This window comes from Gymnogyps californianus, chromosome 2, assembly GCF_018139145.2.
Source record: "Gymnogyps californianus isolate 813 chromosome 2, ASM1813914v2, whole genome shotgun sequence".
In the NCBI taxonomy this organism is placed as follows: Eukaryota; Metazoa; Chordata; class Aves; order Accipitriformes; family Cathartidae; genus Gymnogyps; species Gymnogyps californianus.
Genome location: NC_059472.1, coordinates 47,703,397 through 47,720,609, shown reverse-complemented (window position 1 = coordinate 47,720,609; position 17,213 = coordinate 47,703,397). Strand labels below are relative to the sequence as shown.

The following is a 17,213-nucleotide window of genomic DNA, read 5'->3' as shown; positions in this document are numbered from 1 at the left end:
ATTGAATACATTTCGCTAAAAGATAATAGGCTGAGGGCTCGGGAAAATAATGTTTTAGGTGAATGTCTGCTGGAGACAGGAACGCTGTCTGGCAACAATTCTTTGGGGAACACACAGCTCGATACTCTTGCTGAAGGGGATCAAGTGAAATTACAAGACAGGGAAAAGTAATGCGTCTTGAGAGGTTAAATGCAAAAGCCTGATTGCTCCTCTCAATTATCCCAATCTTACTTTGTCAATTCACTATTTGGGAAGTGCTTATTTCTGAATTATACTGAGATGAGCAAGAGGGTAAGTCAGTGAAATTACTAAATGAAAACCAACCATTTTATATAATACGTGCAACCCAACCAATTTAGTACAACAAATTCTGTACACGTTTGAAATATCATGAAAATAGTGTCTTTAATATACAGTTTATATACTTACAATACGCGGTTTAAATTTGTTCATATACATTACAGAGATATTTATTTGCACCTGGTTTAAATAATAATCTGCCTTCAGCCTTTTACACAAAAGCCCAAAACAGCACAGAATTCCACAAAAACCATGCTTCGTTTTATAACGGAAATGTACTAAGTCAAAGTTTTGGGGCTTTCTCTTGTTTTTCCCAAGTGTTACTTTTTTGACCTACCCAAAGTGAAGCTAAAGAGCTAAGAACTAACAGATATTTTTAATATAATTCAGAAGATTGTCCAAGTCAAGAGAATCACTCTGCAGATTTTCACACTGAAAATTTGGTTATTATGCACAAAAATGGTAAAGTCTGACCAACTCCTGGACTATTAGGAGTTTAAGACACAACAAAGGAAGAGTCATTTATTGCTAGGTCTCAACAAGGGGCCTGCATTTCCCTACTGCCCTGCCGTCCCTAATACCACGAATAAAAAGGACGATCCCTCACTTCGATCAAGATTTCATTCGTACCTTCTAGCTTGTACACAGGAATGCTGCAATTTCAGAGCATCAAAAAGAGGAGCCAGGAGAGCTGGGCTAAGCCCTAGTCCTTTCACATAGGGCTGGTGTTCGGCTTTTAAGTAGTGTGGTGTACCCCCTGCCTGGCCTGCAGGCAGGACTTTGCTGACCTGCGTTGCAGGCAGGCACCCCGCTGGACAGCACGCAAGTACCTGGTGCCAGCACGCTTTATTTAGTGGGGAGACAATCAAGGAGCTGATTCAAGAAGATGACATAGGAGAAAACACTTCAAGTATTTATAGACAGATTTGAAACACGGTGGGTTTTGAGACAGCATCGCTATTTATGCTGTTTCTTTTGAAGTTGTTGTTGTGGAATAAAGTCCATTAAAGTGGCAAGTAAAACTGTTGTATTGGAAAAAACCCTGTGTAATACACAGTTACTTCAAACCCTTGCTTCTAGCTGCAAAGAACACTTCAAAATGCATTTTCCTTCTAATTTTGGATGGACCAAATATTTGCTGTCTCTAAGTTTCTAGCCATAGGCAATTTTTACAATATGACAAGAATAAGAACGCAAATATGCACTTTGAGTTGATTTCAATACAGCTTTGGTTAGCCAGCCAGACAGCAATACAAAGAACCTTAATCCTAGGCACAACGAGTGTTTAAAGGAAACCAGCATTTCCCCTCACGTTTCCTCCCCACCCCTCTCCTGGCTAATTCTGTGTCCACCTCCAGAAAAGCCCCCATGCCAGAATCCAGCTTTCACCGCTGAAGGCAGCATCAGTCCTTGTGCCACCATGCGACTGTTGCATAGAAAGGATGTTTCCTGGTGCAGGACAAAGAGACAGCTCCATACAGAATGACATGCCAGATTTTTTGCTACCAAAACCCCCAGACAAACAAAACCCCCGAGGATAACACACAACTTCAGACACTGATAACTAAATAAGCACCAGAGGCCTTACATTTATTTAATCTGAGGAAAGAAATCCAAGGTTAGACTGGCCTATTTTAGTAGACTGCCTCCAAAAAGTAAGAGATTTTAGGCCCACTCTGGCACAACACGTGTTGTCTGAACTCAATGGCTACATCTCTGTTAGTAGACAACATGGGCCAGCACCTGCTCTCAGGCCCCAAGGACAACCAACACAGCTCGCATCAACATGGTTGAACTCCATTACCCTCCAAAACCAGGCTGGTTTCCCCCATTGCTAACCTCCGAGCTGTGCTTGGGAGTTGTCTGGGATCACCCATTGCACAGGCTGGTTGGGTTGCACCAAACCAGGCAAGAGCCCATATCAACAGTTCAGCAGCAAGGGACTCCCGTGAGAGAGTGCCCCTGCCCCGGTGCCGCTTGGTTTGCTAGTATGGTTTGCAAGTCCTATCCAACGCTGAGTGCTGTTTCCTCCTATTCACATCAGCTGGTAGAAAGTTCATATCACAGGGATATTCCCCAGAGCTTTCAGAGACTTCCTAATCCCAGTGGGAACATTAAAGTAACCCTCCATCTCAAAGTACCATAAGCAGTGCAGCATTTTGTAACCTTTTACAGATTTAAGTCTCCAGGTTTTACACCCCATTCTTCTAAAGAGGCTGCGTGGTTCTCTGCTAAGGCCTGAAGCTCTCCTCTGCTCCTGCCCCATTTCAAAGATGCCATCATCCCTTTATTGCCAGGGACTTCCCGTGAGACCGATGCGTTCACATTGGTCTGCCCTGTTGAGACTGCCTTCTACAGCGCCAAGGACGGTCCTGACCCCCTAACAGCACAGCAGCGAAGCTCAAGAGGAAAGCAAATAAATTAGATCTCATGGGCATCAGTGCTGCCATAGCCTGGCTACCTACACAGCGGTGGAGAGGCCAAGCCACCACACTCCAGCTGCCTGGTTTGCTCATCACTCTCCTGATTTCACCAGAGCAGATGCTTCAGTCCAGCCTGGGCATCACAGCAGGTAGCTCGCCGCTGCAGTTATATGATTCACACAATGCAAAGGTTAGGAACACCTAAATTGCTAAAAAAGGCTTGGAAAATTAAGATGATGGGCAGCTAAGGGCAAAAGAAAAGGTCAAATGCTAACATATTATGCATAAAGATAAGTAAGCAGTGCCAAGCCAGAACAAAACAACTGGAAGGACATCGATAGAAAGGTATTGCAGTTAGAGGTTTTAGCTGTACTTTTGCATGCAAGCTCTGCTTCTGAAATGATTGCACATTTCTGGGCCTTCCAACAGGCCAGTTGTATTTTGGTCTATGCATATGAAACGTTAATGCAGCACACTCATGAATGCAAATTCCACCAGGCTGCCTGCAAGAAAAAACATTCCAAGCAGGTAAGCAGAGATAACAGAATAGGTGTCCATCCATAGTCAAAGAACACTATTCTCTCGGGGATGTTAATATCCTGGGGGCATTAGCAATATTTAATGTTAATATTACCAAGACTGCAATCTCCTCTTTTTTTTTTTTTTTTTTTTTTGAGAGGATATATTTTACTTTTTTTACCTGGAATTAGCAAGCCAAGCAAAACAAAGAGAAGTACCTGACATTTAAAACTTGGCCCTTTCAAATTTGAATGCTCATTTGACATCGCGAGGGTTAAAATGGAATTGACTTCAACTTGCACGTGCCTACCAACAAGCATACACATCTGAATAGTACTTGAATTTGGTTTAGTCTTACTTGCAGCTAAAATATTTTAGGACGCTAATTAAAAAGCATCCGGAGAAAGCTATTGATCTGTTGCTAAAAGTCAATACATTAAGAAAAAGAGTAGGATTATGAACTCTTGGGGTTTTTCTACCGGGATATTTTTTGGCTCACTGCTTTCTAGTACCCACATCAATTGGGCTTCGCTCTCTGGTTGGGAACTGCTGGTTTGCATTATTGCAATATAAATGATGCATCTTGGCTTTGGCATGGAGACATGACATGAAATTTGCCCAGGCAACAGAAAACTCCATTTGCAAATAAATTCTTTTTAATGAGTCAATATGGTTGAGAAAACAGGCAAAATCAGCCTCCCATTTTTGTCCCTGCTCTGTATTTTCTCTTGATGCTCCCGCTATGTGCCCTACAATGGAGAAGGAGAGATTTTTTGTACTTCAAAAAGGTAACAAAGGCAGGTGACGGTGTCACCCTGGCTAGGGCTCTGCTCAGCAGCAGGTGAAGGTGAAGCTGCTCCGGCATCCCTGGCTCTGACCACCTGAGGACCCTGGGCACACACACTTGCTGAGGATGGACACCACAGACTGTTTCCTGAGGATCTCCATAGATCCTTGCATTCAATACTACAAAGGCAGGGGATCCTGGGGTTATTTAGACACATTTCAGAGAGCTCTGCCAACTACAAGAAATCAGCAACGGACTATCCAAAGTTAATCCTATTTCTAGCCTTCTGAGCAGTTAAATTTGAAAAGTCTCCAGGGGCAGACTAATGCCCCCTTCCCATCTCTGTGCTCCCTTTTGACTGCTACTTCCATGTGACATCTATTGCAGTGAGTTCTTGCAGCTGGGCAACTGAATTAGCACACCTTATGATGCTACAGTCCCTCCTACTTTGACACCCACATCCTCCTAGCCCACTGCAAGCAAGACAGGTGAACTTAAAACATCACAAGCATTTCCCGCGGCATGGCCCAAAACCTCACTTGGCCTCTTCTTACCAGCATGCCATGTGCTGTTTCTGTTCCCTCCCACCTCGCTAATGTTTTATTTCAAAGGCATCCTACCGGAGTACTATCACCTTCCCACACAGATCCGACTGCAGGAACAGGATAGCACATCGAGCACATTTTCAGACGATCGTAACAGCAGCAGAGGAAACATAAGGGTTGTGTTTCGCCAGAGCAAGGCTATTGCAAGGGCTGTGCTAGCAGGCTACTGCGGCAGGCAGGATCTGCCGAGAGAAGAGTCTGTGCACTGAACTGCCTTTCCCATGAGAAAGCGGCACGACCAGAAGTCATGCTCCTTACTCCAGCCATCCGACTACAAAAGCAACTTTTGAAATCTACAGGTCATAAACTTTTAATTGGCCAGGGCAGAGTGGCTCAGTAGGAAAATCCCCCTTCTCCCTCCCCTCTGGGCAATGAGCTAAGCAAGACTCTTGTTTTAAAAACATTTAACTCTTTTTGCTCAAAGTAACATGGAAAATGTATCCACATTACAGGTAGTCAGGAAGATACTGTTAATAAAAATATGCTGCAAGAATAGCGTGTTAGTGGCACTTCACAGCAATTCTTAACATTTTCAGATGTAGTGTCAAAACAGTATTTTTGTATATCTGAACATGCTTTTTGTTAACAGAAATGGAAGAAAGTCACAGCATGTTGCCAAATATTATTTGAACAGAAATAATCCCATAAGAAATAAATTCTTTTTTGCAGTTAACACAAAACTGTAAACTGGATCAGTGTGTGTCTTTCAGCATCAAATTGTTCAGTAATAAATACGACTAAGTCTTAACAGACTACGGAGTGAAAGTTCCCTTAGTGTCCAGTTTTTAGCAGCTGTTGAATGTTCAGGGATGCACAAGGCACACCTCTGCAGATTCTCTACCTTTATTATTGACATACAAAAAAAAAAAAAAATTAAAATCTGTTCACCACTGAAAAATGTTTATCTGCATAGTAAGAATTTTTCTACTACTATTTACAGGAAGGGCTTTTAGTGCAAAAAACAGGAAGTGATGTATTAGCTGAAGTGCATCGAGCACATCTCGTACAGTTTCACTAATAACTAGTTGGCATCACATCTTGGGCCGCCAGCCATTAATGAACTGTAGTATTTTCTTAACCTGCAATTTGCTTAGCTTAAAGTCTTCTGACAGGATTTCTTCCGTAAGCTGAACCAGTAAATTGCCATCAATCTTCTCTGTAACAAAAAATGATATGACATCTTCTGACAGACCAATAAACCTCAGCGATTTAGACACTTCCTCTATCGAGAGTCCAGAAAGGTCCGTGGGTGGCTGCCAGGGAGAGCCGTCCCCACAAGATCTTGGTGCTAACTGGAGGTGGAGGGGAGACGAGAAGGGATAAGATACAGAGTATGTATCCTGCATGCCCTTTTTAACGAGATACTGATCTTCCAAGAGTTCTGGAGAACCAGTTTTCAACTCCTCCTCGGCACCATCTATTTTCAGCGGCAAGGGACCAATGTCTGTAACTGTTTTCTCTTCACTTGACTTCGGTGCCCGAGGAGGTAAGGCAGGACACGAATGGCTCTGCTTTGCGTTGCTGACTCCCAGAGTTTTCTCATCAGTGCAGTCCAGAGAGTAACTTGCCGACTTTGGACAGCTAGAGATGGTGTTCCTGAACTCTGCTGGGGTCAGCGGGGAGTACCCCGCTGGGAGCTCACACCCATCGAAGTCGAAAGTCAAAGGTGCTGGACAGTTTCTCTTTGGCGTACCTGGAGTCTTCTGTCTGGGGTAACTGTAGCTCCTGCTTGGATCAAGCAGGAAATCACTCCTGTTCAGGCCTTCCGCAGTTCCTGAAAAATGGTTTGGCCAAGATAACCGCGAAGGCAGAGCTTCAGCTGAGGGGCTTCCCAAAGGCATCGTGCTCTCAGGCTCTTTGGATTCGGTTTTCATCATATTACAAGGGTAGCAGGAAACAGGTGTGCTCTCAGTTGGATTGGTGTTGTCGCTCTCTGTGACATTGCTTAAGGAACAAAGCAGAAAGGATGTCATTAGTATGAAAAATGTGGCATTTGAATAAATTCATAAATCATCTGACAGAGTCAGAGGGTGGCTGTCACAAGGAAAGAATCTTCTTTCCTCCGGCAGAACTTTTCAGATTTGAATTAACAACACGTTTGAATAATGCATTGACAGTTCTTTTACTCCTTCTACAAGCCTGACAAGATGCTGATATACCCAAAAGCCTCATGTCTTGGTTTTTCAAGCTCGTAAAAAAGTAGATGTCTCAATTCAGTTCTGTGTCACCTCCCGAATACTCAGTTTTTCCACTGTCAAATTCCTGAGGGACACCACCATGGAAAAGGAACAGCCTCACATATACTAGAAGATGTTCTAATCCTGTATTTTATATTTATATACCACGGATGTGTCATGGCACGCAAAAGCTCGTAACAGGGGCAGGTCACCATTGCACTAGACCCAAGCTTGACTGACATAAGGAGATGACCACAAGCCCTTTTGGAGCCAATATTTTCATTTGTTACGGCACTTGCACGTGCATGGCGCACAGGATCCTTCCCCACTGGTCACCAGTGCAAAAACTGCACCCGTGCACAGTACAATAACATAGAATAAGTTAATGGTTACTGCCAAAGGAAGAGTTCTACCTGGAAGGGTAAGAAGACCTAGCTGTATGTGTTGATGTATCAGGCTTTAAGCTTACGCCACACTAACTTGTTTGTGTGTCCATATCCTTAAAAAGCTATGACAAGAAACACTTGCTTTTCAAAGGCACCGAAGGAAAGTTACTCTGACCTACTTCCAGGTGGTAAACTAAGCTCAGCCTGTCCGAGGAAACTGATAGTTTATATCCAGGTGTTCCCAAGGGACATAGATGCCAACAAAAGCATGCAATCTGTTATCAAAAGCAAATGTTTGCCACTTTTATGCCACTTTCTAAAAGAAAGTCTGAAGGATTGGGTTGATCTTTGGAATTCTGGCCAACTAAGCCAGAACGCTGGAAAAACAATTAACAGATTTATAAAATCCTTACTTAACACAACAGACGGAAACAAACAGTTGAAAAAAATGTTTTAATTACTCACCTCTCTCTCCTGGAAACTAACTACTCAAGAAAGAAACTCGGTAGTCATTCTGTGACAGCTCAGTGAAAACTGCTTGAGGAGGGCAGCAGCTTTCAAAAAAACCAGCATAGTTTTGAATGGATTGACACAAAATTAGTTCCCCGTGCGCTTACAGTGAGTCAGAGAGGAAGCCAACCTGGACTTGCCCAGCTCAAAGACAAAGCACAGATGCGTAAAAGCAGCTCTAATCTATATCACTGGAAAATTAGTTATAAAACTCAGCCCCAACAGATGCAGTTTCCCTCTTATCTAACCATCCCTTGGTCTCCACTCCATGCCCTCCAAACTTTTCTTTTTTCCTGTTTATGTCACTAATACAAGTCTGCCAGTTAAAGCAGTTGGATGTTTACAATAGCAGAGATGTCTTTTTTCCCCCTCAACAAGGATACACTGTCACCTGGTCATTTCTGGCTGCTTAAAGGCCAACTGGTGTAATGTACACAGTGCAAAGCATTTTTCACAAACCAAGGCTGCTCTAATTCAGAGAAGACAGTTAGTGAGGCGTTGTAAATGACTAACCATACAGAGGAATTAAATTGATTGATCCTGTTTCTGTTCTCTAATTCAATATTAGAAATGGGAACATTTAATGATTTAAAAGATTAACGGAATTACTGAAAACTGATAAAGTAACATTTTCAAAGTGCTTCCTTATTCGTCCTCCACCAAAATTAACTCATTGAGACTCAGTGCCAAAGGATGCAAGAGAAACCTCAAATACAGCTGAAGTCAGGCATCAGGCATTTTCATAGGCAGATAAGGACAAATCATATTGGGTTTGTGTTTAAAATATTGTCTGCAACCCTTCACTATCCAGAAAATAAGATCATTGATAAAAATGGCAAGACTCGAAAAGCAACTTCACCAGCAATCTGGTTACTCCACACATTGCCAATTTTCTAGCAGCTTCCTCTGCAGCACTAGGTCAATTCTACCAAAATGGAGATATCTGGTCTGGACCCAAGCTGGAGATGAATTTCATACAAATATTGTGAAGTTCAAGGCAAATAATACCACCTGCATTCCTGAGAAACTTCACTTCTCACTGTTTTCCTGGTTTCTTGGGAGGCAGATGTATTCTTAGCTACAAAGAGAGAAAGCAGCATTTGGTGGGCCCCAAATGCTGGGAGGTCTTGTGCTCAGCCTCCTGTGGAGTAGACCTTGACAGAACTACCCAACAGGCTTTCATAAAAACAAACGAGCAGCCTTGATCTAGAGTGATCATTGCCAGATACACAACACTAAGCTGCAAATGTGCAGTATGGCTTAGAAAGGCAATTCCAGCATAAGTTATTATGCCAATTGCATCTAGGCTGAAATTATTTCAGTGGTGTTTCAGATCAATTTGTAATATCCAGACAGGCAGCATCTTGTCATTGAAGAGATACCAAAAATAATGGCAACAAGACATTCAGGGCAAAAAGGAGGTGAAACTTCAAAAGGTGTATACACTTTCTAAAGCCAAAGGAAGAACACTGCATTGCTAGGAAAAGATATGCAGCTACATAATTCAAAATTTACTGTCAACTTTTGACTAGTCTGAGTGGATTTTCAAGTTTGTGGGTTAGGTTTGTGCTGAAGTGGGTTTGATATGGAAGCTGCCTGGCCCCCTTCCGCTACACCTCACTTTGCACTCAGTGATGTCTGCTGGCCTCTCTGTTCTCCATCACACCCACCCCGTAGGTTCCCATATAGTCGGCACAACACATTTCTGGATTACCACGCCCCTTTTGTGCCCCCACTTATCAGAGCTGGCTGCACTGCATGCATAGAGCACCGAAATCCCACCTGAAAAGTAGCTTTGAGATGTTCTGGTTTGAAGATTCAAGCCTTTCAAGAATTATACAGAACTGTACGGGATTTTCCATTTAGACAGCCAGTGCCACATTACAGTGAGATTACCTATAGCAATACGTGCACGTATTTAATATAAATTGCTATGTCCTATCTAGTAAAACATAGTTTCTGCTGGAGCCTTGCTTCCTCTTGAATCTTTAAAAATAACTTGACAGGTTAGCCCATTTCACAAAAAGTCAGCAACTCTGACACAGTACCATGCCTTTATAAACAAGCACCTTCAAAAAGAATACTGCTACATTTAACTTTCTCAAGAAGAGCTAGCATGGGGCTCTCACACCTCAAACACATACATGTTGTGCAGTCCCGAAGAGTAGTAGGACAGAGTAGGGCTAGGAGAGCGGGTCTGCTGTCGTGCAGGTTTGACTGTACGAGGAGGGATGGAAGGACTGGTAGAGGACGGCTTTGAACTCCGTGGTGGGACAGGGGGAGCATTCAGGAGCCTGCATTCCTCTTTTACCTGTACAAAAGAAGCACATGTAAGTAAGCAGCGAGAAAATCTGGGCAACAGCACTCTCAACCAGATGAAACACATCTGGTTCTGCCTTATTCTGTGAAAGGAAATAATTAAAAAGGGAAGAGAAGAGAAAAATGACGGTAAGTATATACATCTGCAACAGTATGTGGCTGTCATAAAGAAGTCCAAAAGAACACCTTGCTACCAGTAGAGCTACTAGCAATCTTTTTTTAGGGTGCTTTTCAGTAGTTTGATATCCACTCATTTAAAAAGTAGCAGCAATGAAACGATGTGAAAGAACCTTCCAGTAACATACAAAATCAGACAGGCTGTTCCAGATATTTTACATTTTCTAAGGAGCAATTCATTAGGCTTAAACTTCATTAGTGTTGTTTATTTAGATGTAATAAACCAAGCTTACGTAATGAAAAGGTCTCAACAGACTTTGATGTTTCCTGACATACTTCACCAGTGATACTCAGCCATCCAGCTCTAGGATAATTCCCAGCCTTCCTCCCCCAGGAATAGTACATGTATCTCGTATTTACCAGGTGCTGGGATACAAACCTGGAGCTTCAGTCCTTCTGTAGCTGCCAAAGCAGTCCAGGATAAGGTTAACTACAAAACGTACAAGTTGAAAGGTGTGGGCAGAAGAGCCTGTTCAAACAATGCACCCAGCCAATAGGTCTACTTTTTGCAGCCAACCAACTTTGCAGCTTAAAACACATGACTGTAGCACTGCTTATCTGAAATTTAGTTTGGTCTGCCTAGGTAGGAGCAAAATATCAGGATCCATCCCCATAGAAAAAATGATGGAATTAAGACCTTAATCTCATCAGTACATATTTGGGAGAGAAACTTTGTTCAGTAGGGCTAGAGGTGAGCAAGCTACTGAAAATCAGGCTGCTAGGCAGGATTTTTAAGGACTCACCACCTCCCGCTGGGCAGGAGGAGACCTCTACGTTCTCCTTGTCTGAAATAGTCTCAGATACACCAGAAATGGGAAATTCTCTTTGTGTTTGAAAGTTATAGTTTATTTTTAAATTTAACAACACTGCAGAACTAAAAGTTATCTTAGCAGTTCTGCAACACATAATTAGCAATTAAAGTGATTTAATTTATTTAAAAACAAAATAAATGTGGAACCTTTTGCAATCCACTTCAGTGCTTTCAAAATGCAATGACCCATTTAGTACTTTTGTGAAATGGAAAATTGGGGACTAGGACACTGTAGTACATTTTTTCCCTAATTCAAAACAAGTCAAAATTACAGGAAATGCCCGACAGCATAAAACACTGAAATAAATCTTGCTCTAAGGGTTCTTATTTGCTCTTTCAAGAAAAAAAAAGAATCAATTTTATTCATGTTTGTTATTGAATTCAGGCATAAAACTCTTCAACCATTTTAGTGCTGTGCCCCAAGGATGCCTAAGGACTTAATTTCCCCCCCCCCCCCCAAGTCAGACTTGGCAAAGTTAACACTGCATGCTACTGAATATATACCCATGGGGTTAGAGAGACCATTCAGGGGAACTCTTGGAGCACAGCACACGGTCAAGGGGTTAAAGGGATTCTTTCCTGGGAAGACTGCCGGCATTCAAAGGTGCTGGCACAACAAACTATGCCAAGCTCCCTTGCTGACCTAGATGGCAGATCAGAACGAGGCCATAAATAATACTAGTTTGCAGTCCCAGTTGGTCCCTGTCACAAGACCGTGATTACAGCTGCCAGACACAGCCCTCGGGAAACCCAGCAGAGGAATAAAAAGGAGAGATTTTGCAGATTAAACTGACAAGAGCAAGGGGAAACTTCAGAGGAGAGCTACCCTCACTTGGCCCAAGCGAACAGCAATGAAATAAATGCGGGAGAGGAGGGGAACCGCCACGGTACGACATGACAATCCCTCAATGGCTGCTGCTGTTAGTAGGAAATACTCTTTCGCCCAGACGCACTAGATGCCATACGGCTGCCAGATACCGATAAAGTGCATTTGCACTGCATGTCTCAGGACTTTTATTCGTCATCGTCTGAGCCCTCCCACGCTCCAGCACTTCTTCTCGTGACCCAAGGATAGTGACCCCTTTCTGATGGTGTGAGGTGGACTTTAAGACCTCTGTTCCTTTTCCTTGGTGCCAGCCCAAGTCCCGCCAGCACCCCCTGGGCCCTGGGGTGCCACTCCTGAATCCAGGCATTGCAGGTGCCCATCGCAGTGACTGCTTCCGAGGCCGCCTGGATAAAACCCACCCTGTCGCCGGCATGACTGCGAGCGTAATGCAAAGCAGTTCAACGCTCCTTGCCAACGGGAGCCTGAACTTCCAGCACACTCCATCAGGGACGTGCTTTAAATCAATCAGGAAAACAGCCTCTGATTTTATGCAAATTAGTGTTTGGGGACTGAAGCAATTTCTAACTTACAGGCCCTAATTCAGAGATCTGTGTGTCCCCCCCCCCCCGTTCTGCCTTCATGCTACTTTGATTTTCTGAAAGGTATTTAGAAAATACGCGATATATCAGAATGCTTCATCTGCTGGAGAGAAGAAAACCAGAACAGCTTCTGAAATACCCAAATGTCCTTTTCTCTCCTGCAAACAGCTCCTATACACACATTTTAAATTTAGTACATGCAAAAATACAATTGCCAGCCAACCTTTATACAGAAACGCTACGGAATATCATTCTAGAGGGAGCGATGACTAAACCGCATGTTCATCAGCAGCTCCTGAGATCTACTTATTCTATAAATACCCTACATGGAAACCATGCAAACATCTCCTCGGCCCCAGCCCACTGATGAATTCAGTAGGTCACTGATACTCATTCCAAAGCTGTTTCAGGAAGCCACAAGACCGAGCCTAAATTATTATCATCTATGGAGATGTAGGCTTTTTATTTTATTTTTTATGGAGTTATACCCCCTGCCCACCTCTAAATGCAAGCTAATATCTTTAGCAGAAATTACTTCTCCTACATAGCTAGAAAGCAATACCGAAATTGCTGACAGCACTCACACATTACCTCAGGAACGTAAGACACACATGACAAAATCGCACACTTTTCAAAATGACCTTAGAAGGCAACATACGTATCTATCCCAAACGCTACCCTGCTGCCCCCAGAAGGGAGTCGCTATACCATGAGGTTTCCCCGAGTGTGAGGGTCCACACCGATGCTGTGCAGGTGCTCCACAGTTCTCACAGCATCCCATCACCCACGCCTCAGGCATGACCCGGGGGGCTGGCACCCCGCTGCCAGAAGGGCTGCCCTCACCTGGCTGCGGGGGCAGCCTTCCTCCCCCCACTGCCCCCTCGCCCTCCCGCCTGCTCCCCAGCACTGGCTCTGGCGCTCCTTTGACCCGGCGCTGAAGCAGTTCAGCTCGCAGAAATCAGCAGGAAACTAATCATTTTCCAGATCCAGACCTGGCTGCCTGCCCAGGCGCAAGAGTGCCAGAGCCAGCATGAAAGAGGAGCCAGGACCACGTGGCTGGGAAAGGAGGAGGAGGAGGAGGAGGGTGGGACCAGTCCCACGCCGGTTTACATCAGCGTAGGCTGCCAGGGAACCTCATCCCGATATGGTGCTGCTGGGCACTTGTCCAAGAGAGTCTGGACAAAGCATCAGTGCATACCTGACCTCAGAGGCAAGGAAGTGCTCTTGGGTTCCTGCACTTAAGGCATTACACATAAACACTCTATGCTAAGAAGACGTAACGTCTTGACTTTCCTGTCTCTGCTGAAGCTGCTGCGGCTGCTTTTTGGGGAAGTTTTGGTGGCACGGTCAAAGGGCTGCAGTTGTGCATTTCGTGCCCGCACTGGCGTTCTCCTCCCCTCTCCTCCGCACACCTCCCCAGCAGCTGCACAGCCTGGCCAGGGGGATCCCTACGGCAATCTGCTGCAGGCTAACCCAGCACAAATAAACACAACTTAGCTTTCAAACAGCTTAGCTTGTGACCTGGCTCATGATGAAAAGGCTATGGCCAACACTGCTGGACTGTTAGACGGCAATAGGAAAGAGATGGAATCACCATGGTTTGCTGCTGTTTGGTCTTAGATTAATCTTACCGTGCAGCCATGCTCTTGAAAATATCATTGGACTTGAAAATCAAACAATATTTTCTTTATTTAAATTCCAGCAAAACCCCTGCAAAACTAGTTTGTTAAATTGTAATATCTGTCAAGATTCATGTGACGTAAGTATGTATCATTTAAATTTTGCTAAAGATTCCTAGACACTCTTTCCTGGGGGAAGTTTTCTTCTTTCCTTCATGTTTTTTAAAAAATAATGTTTAGGACTATGTCGAGAGACCATGTAATGGTTGGATTTCCCACCCAGTCCACATAAGCTCCTGTGGATAAAACACATTTTTATTTTTGCCTCTGAAGTCTCCATGACATTTCAGGTTTGGAGAAGTGATTTCTCCCATGAGTTTTCATTAGAAACCTTAGGACAGGAAACATGCTCTGTTTAAAACTGAGTCCTCTAGAAGGCTCATTTATCAACTCTGCAAAGTTCCTATTTAAACATGTTTTCTTTCAATAAGCAGTACAGACCAATTGGTTCAGGTGTAGTTTGATAAAGTTTCCGTGAGGTCAACGACACTTAATATTCTTCAAAATCTGCCATAGACTTGTAACAGAGAAGACAATCTCTCATTAACAAACACTTCAAATCCATAAAAATTCTAGCTGTCCTCATCATCAGGACCTGCTAATTGAAGACGCACACACTAAGGTGATCCGAGGCAGTTCCAAGTGGGGTCATGCCCCACACACTTCGACCACAGAAAATATGAGAAAACATGGAGGCCACGTGGAGAGATGATGTGGAAAGCCAGGGAAGGAAGTGACCTAGCAATTCTTAGACCTTGTTTGTGGGAGCACAAAACCCCAATAAATATCACCTGAAAGTATCAGGATTAAGCTACTAGATCAGTTATATTAAACATATTAAACACGTGGTGATTTTTAGGACACAACTTACACTTCGCAGGAAACTAGTTGAAGCTGCACATCTCACAAAGTCTCACCGTTTCCTTGCCCTCCATTTGCCCCCCCGCCAAGTCTTCCCTAAAAAAGTCCCCAAGCAAACTCTTCACCAGCTAAAAAAGAAACAAACCAACATAAATAACCCTGACTTACTGCTTCTGATTTGGGAGGCACTGGAGGTGGAGGTAGGGAAACATCTGAAGATTTTGTGGTTGCTCCGACAGTTGCAGGCACAGGAAGAGATGCGGTACCACACTTTGATCGGAAAGACCCTCTGTAGTTGTCACATTTGTTCTTCTCACTTAGTGAGCGAGTAAGAGGCTGGTCGCCAGCCTTTCCAGACCCTTGGTCCAACCATAGCTCTTCGTAAGGAAGTTCTGGTTTTGTAGGCAGAAACATCGATTCTTCACTAACTTCAGGAAAAAGGTAATCGCTGCTACTGTCACCAGACTCCTGGTACTGAAGAGCATCGTGAGAGAACAGGGCCCACTCGTTACACAAGTCCCTGCAGCCGTGGAGGTTCACTTCACTATTCCCATGCAAGTTGTTTCCATAGACGCACACCGAAAGCCGGTGGAAGGACTGCGTAAGCTCGTCCCGCGCGTAGCTGAGGGAGTTCGGCACGTGGCTGTGCCCTGTGCATCGGCTCTTCTTTGGGCTCTTGCAGTCTTCGTTCCAGTCAGTTTTCACATCTCGCACGGCACGGGAATACTCATCTATGTCAAACTGTTCCTGGCATATATTAAACCAATGCTGGATGAGGGATTCGTGCCACAGCTCCCCCTTCACCAGACTGTCGGGTAGAGTAAATTTTGGAAGCGTCAAGTGCAAGGGAAAATGCATGGGAATAATTTTGTTGCCACGAAGCACGCAACAAACCACCACAGTCTTGGTTTGAATGTTGACAAACTTGTACCTGTGCCCTTCACGGATAAAATGCAGGTCATAAGGGTTTCTTGGTGTAGGACTCGGCACGGTCACGTTAACGGGCAGCCTGGTTTTTTCTACTATATTGCGAATTGTGTGCTCACCTTCTTGCATCTGCACCTCCAGAGGGCTGCGGGTGCTAAACTTGCCCTTACACTGGAAGGGGAGACTGATGCTTTCGTTGGTCCTGTGGTTCATGCAAATGAGGCAGGGCATTTTGCCTCTGCCTAGCTTACTAATTGAATTAAGTTTCCCGATTTTTTTGAAGATGGTGTTGAGTCGTGACTTCTCCTTAGAAGATTTTGCATAAAGGATTTCTGCTTGCCCCATTAAAGTGAGCTCATCCCCAGTACTAAGGGTAATGTTGTAAACCTCAGTGTCTTCATTGCATTCACCTGAAGCCACCTGCAAAATAATAATAAAAAATTTGTTTTTCCCCCACCGAAGATAATACTTCATATCAAATCTATTAAGACTGAACTTACAAGACTATATATTGGGAGAAACTAAACTAACTTTATTTGAACAGCTGAGTAGTCAAGTGCAAGGTGTTTAACCTGAAGCTTGGCCAAGTAACCTTTTTTTTATTGTTCTGCACATTCCTGCATCTTACTTGAGGGGAAAGAGCCACCTGAAACTGCCAAAGAAGGCATGAGAACAAACACAACCAATTTTTAAAGAAAGGACAAATCCACATATCCCAGCAATTCAAATAGCCACTTGTGTCATACAGCTATGACAGAGCATGTCTAGATTCCCTTGGGTATCTTCTTCCCGCCCCCCCCCCTTTTTTTTTTTGCTGTTTGCTAGAATTTATTTGCCAGGCTCTTGAGGGAAGCAAACCTCTTCTTTCACCATCTTCAGCTCCCTGGGGAGCAGAAAAGGTGATCTCATCATTATGAATGAAGCATATCCCTTTGATATAACCTCTTCCAGGCTAGAAGGAATGACAGATGACATCTATTCCCTGAAGAAGTCAAGAATATCGGTCTATCCTATATGCCTAACTCCCCCTCTGCTTTGCTTTCCTAGTCATAGACTTCCTTCCTCATTTTTTGATCATAATTGCAATTTAAGAAATTAAACAACATATGCACAGCCATGTGTGTGCTTTTCGAATATGGAAATTCTACTGGAAAGAAAAAAAAAAAAAGCAAAACAGATGTCCAAGGCTCATTTGTTCCTGAAGTTATTTCCTTGAGACTGGAATAACTCTTTATAGACAAGATTCCTCTGCTTCGTATTTGAGTGGTTTAATGTGAAAAGCCCTTTTCAGAGTACCCAGCTCTTCC

The 17,213-nt window shown here is 43.7% G+C and overlaps 1 protein-coding gene across 1 annotated transcript in view; it reads right to left on the bottom strand.

Moving 5' to 3' along the window:
• Window positions 1-3,411: 3,411 nt before the first annotated feature.
• Window positions 3,412-17,213, bottom strand: part of GAREM1 (GRB2 associated regulator of MAPK1 subtype 1) — a 101,511-nt gene continuing 87,709 nt past the window's right edge. Inside the window, exons 4-6 of the mRNA XM_050891360.1 lie at window positions 15,148-16,326; window positions 9,852-10,018; window positions 3,412-6,578 (exon numbers count right to left, since the gene is read on the bottom strand). Of these exons, the coding sequence (XP_050747317.1) occupies window positions 5,666-6,578; window positions 9,852-10,018; window positions 15,148-16,326 (2,259 nt within the window). The 3' untranslated portion in view covers window positions 3,412-5,665. The remainder of the gene's footprint in view (window positions 6,579-9,851; window positions 10,019-15,147; window positions 16,327-17,213) is intronic.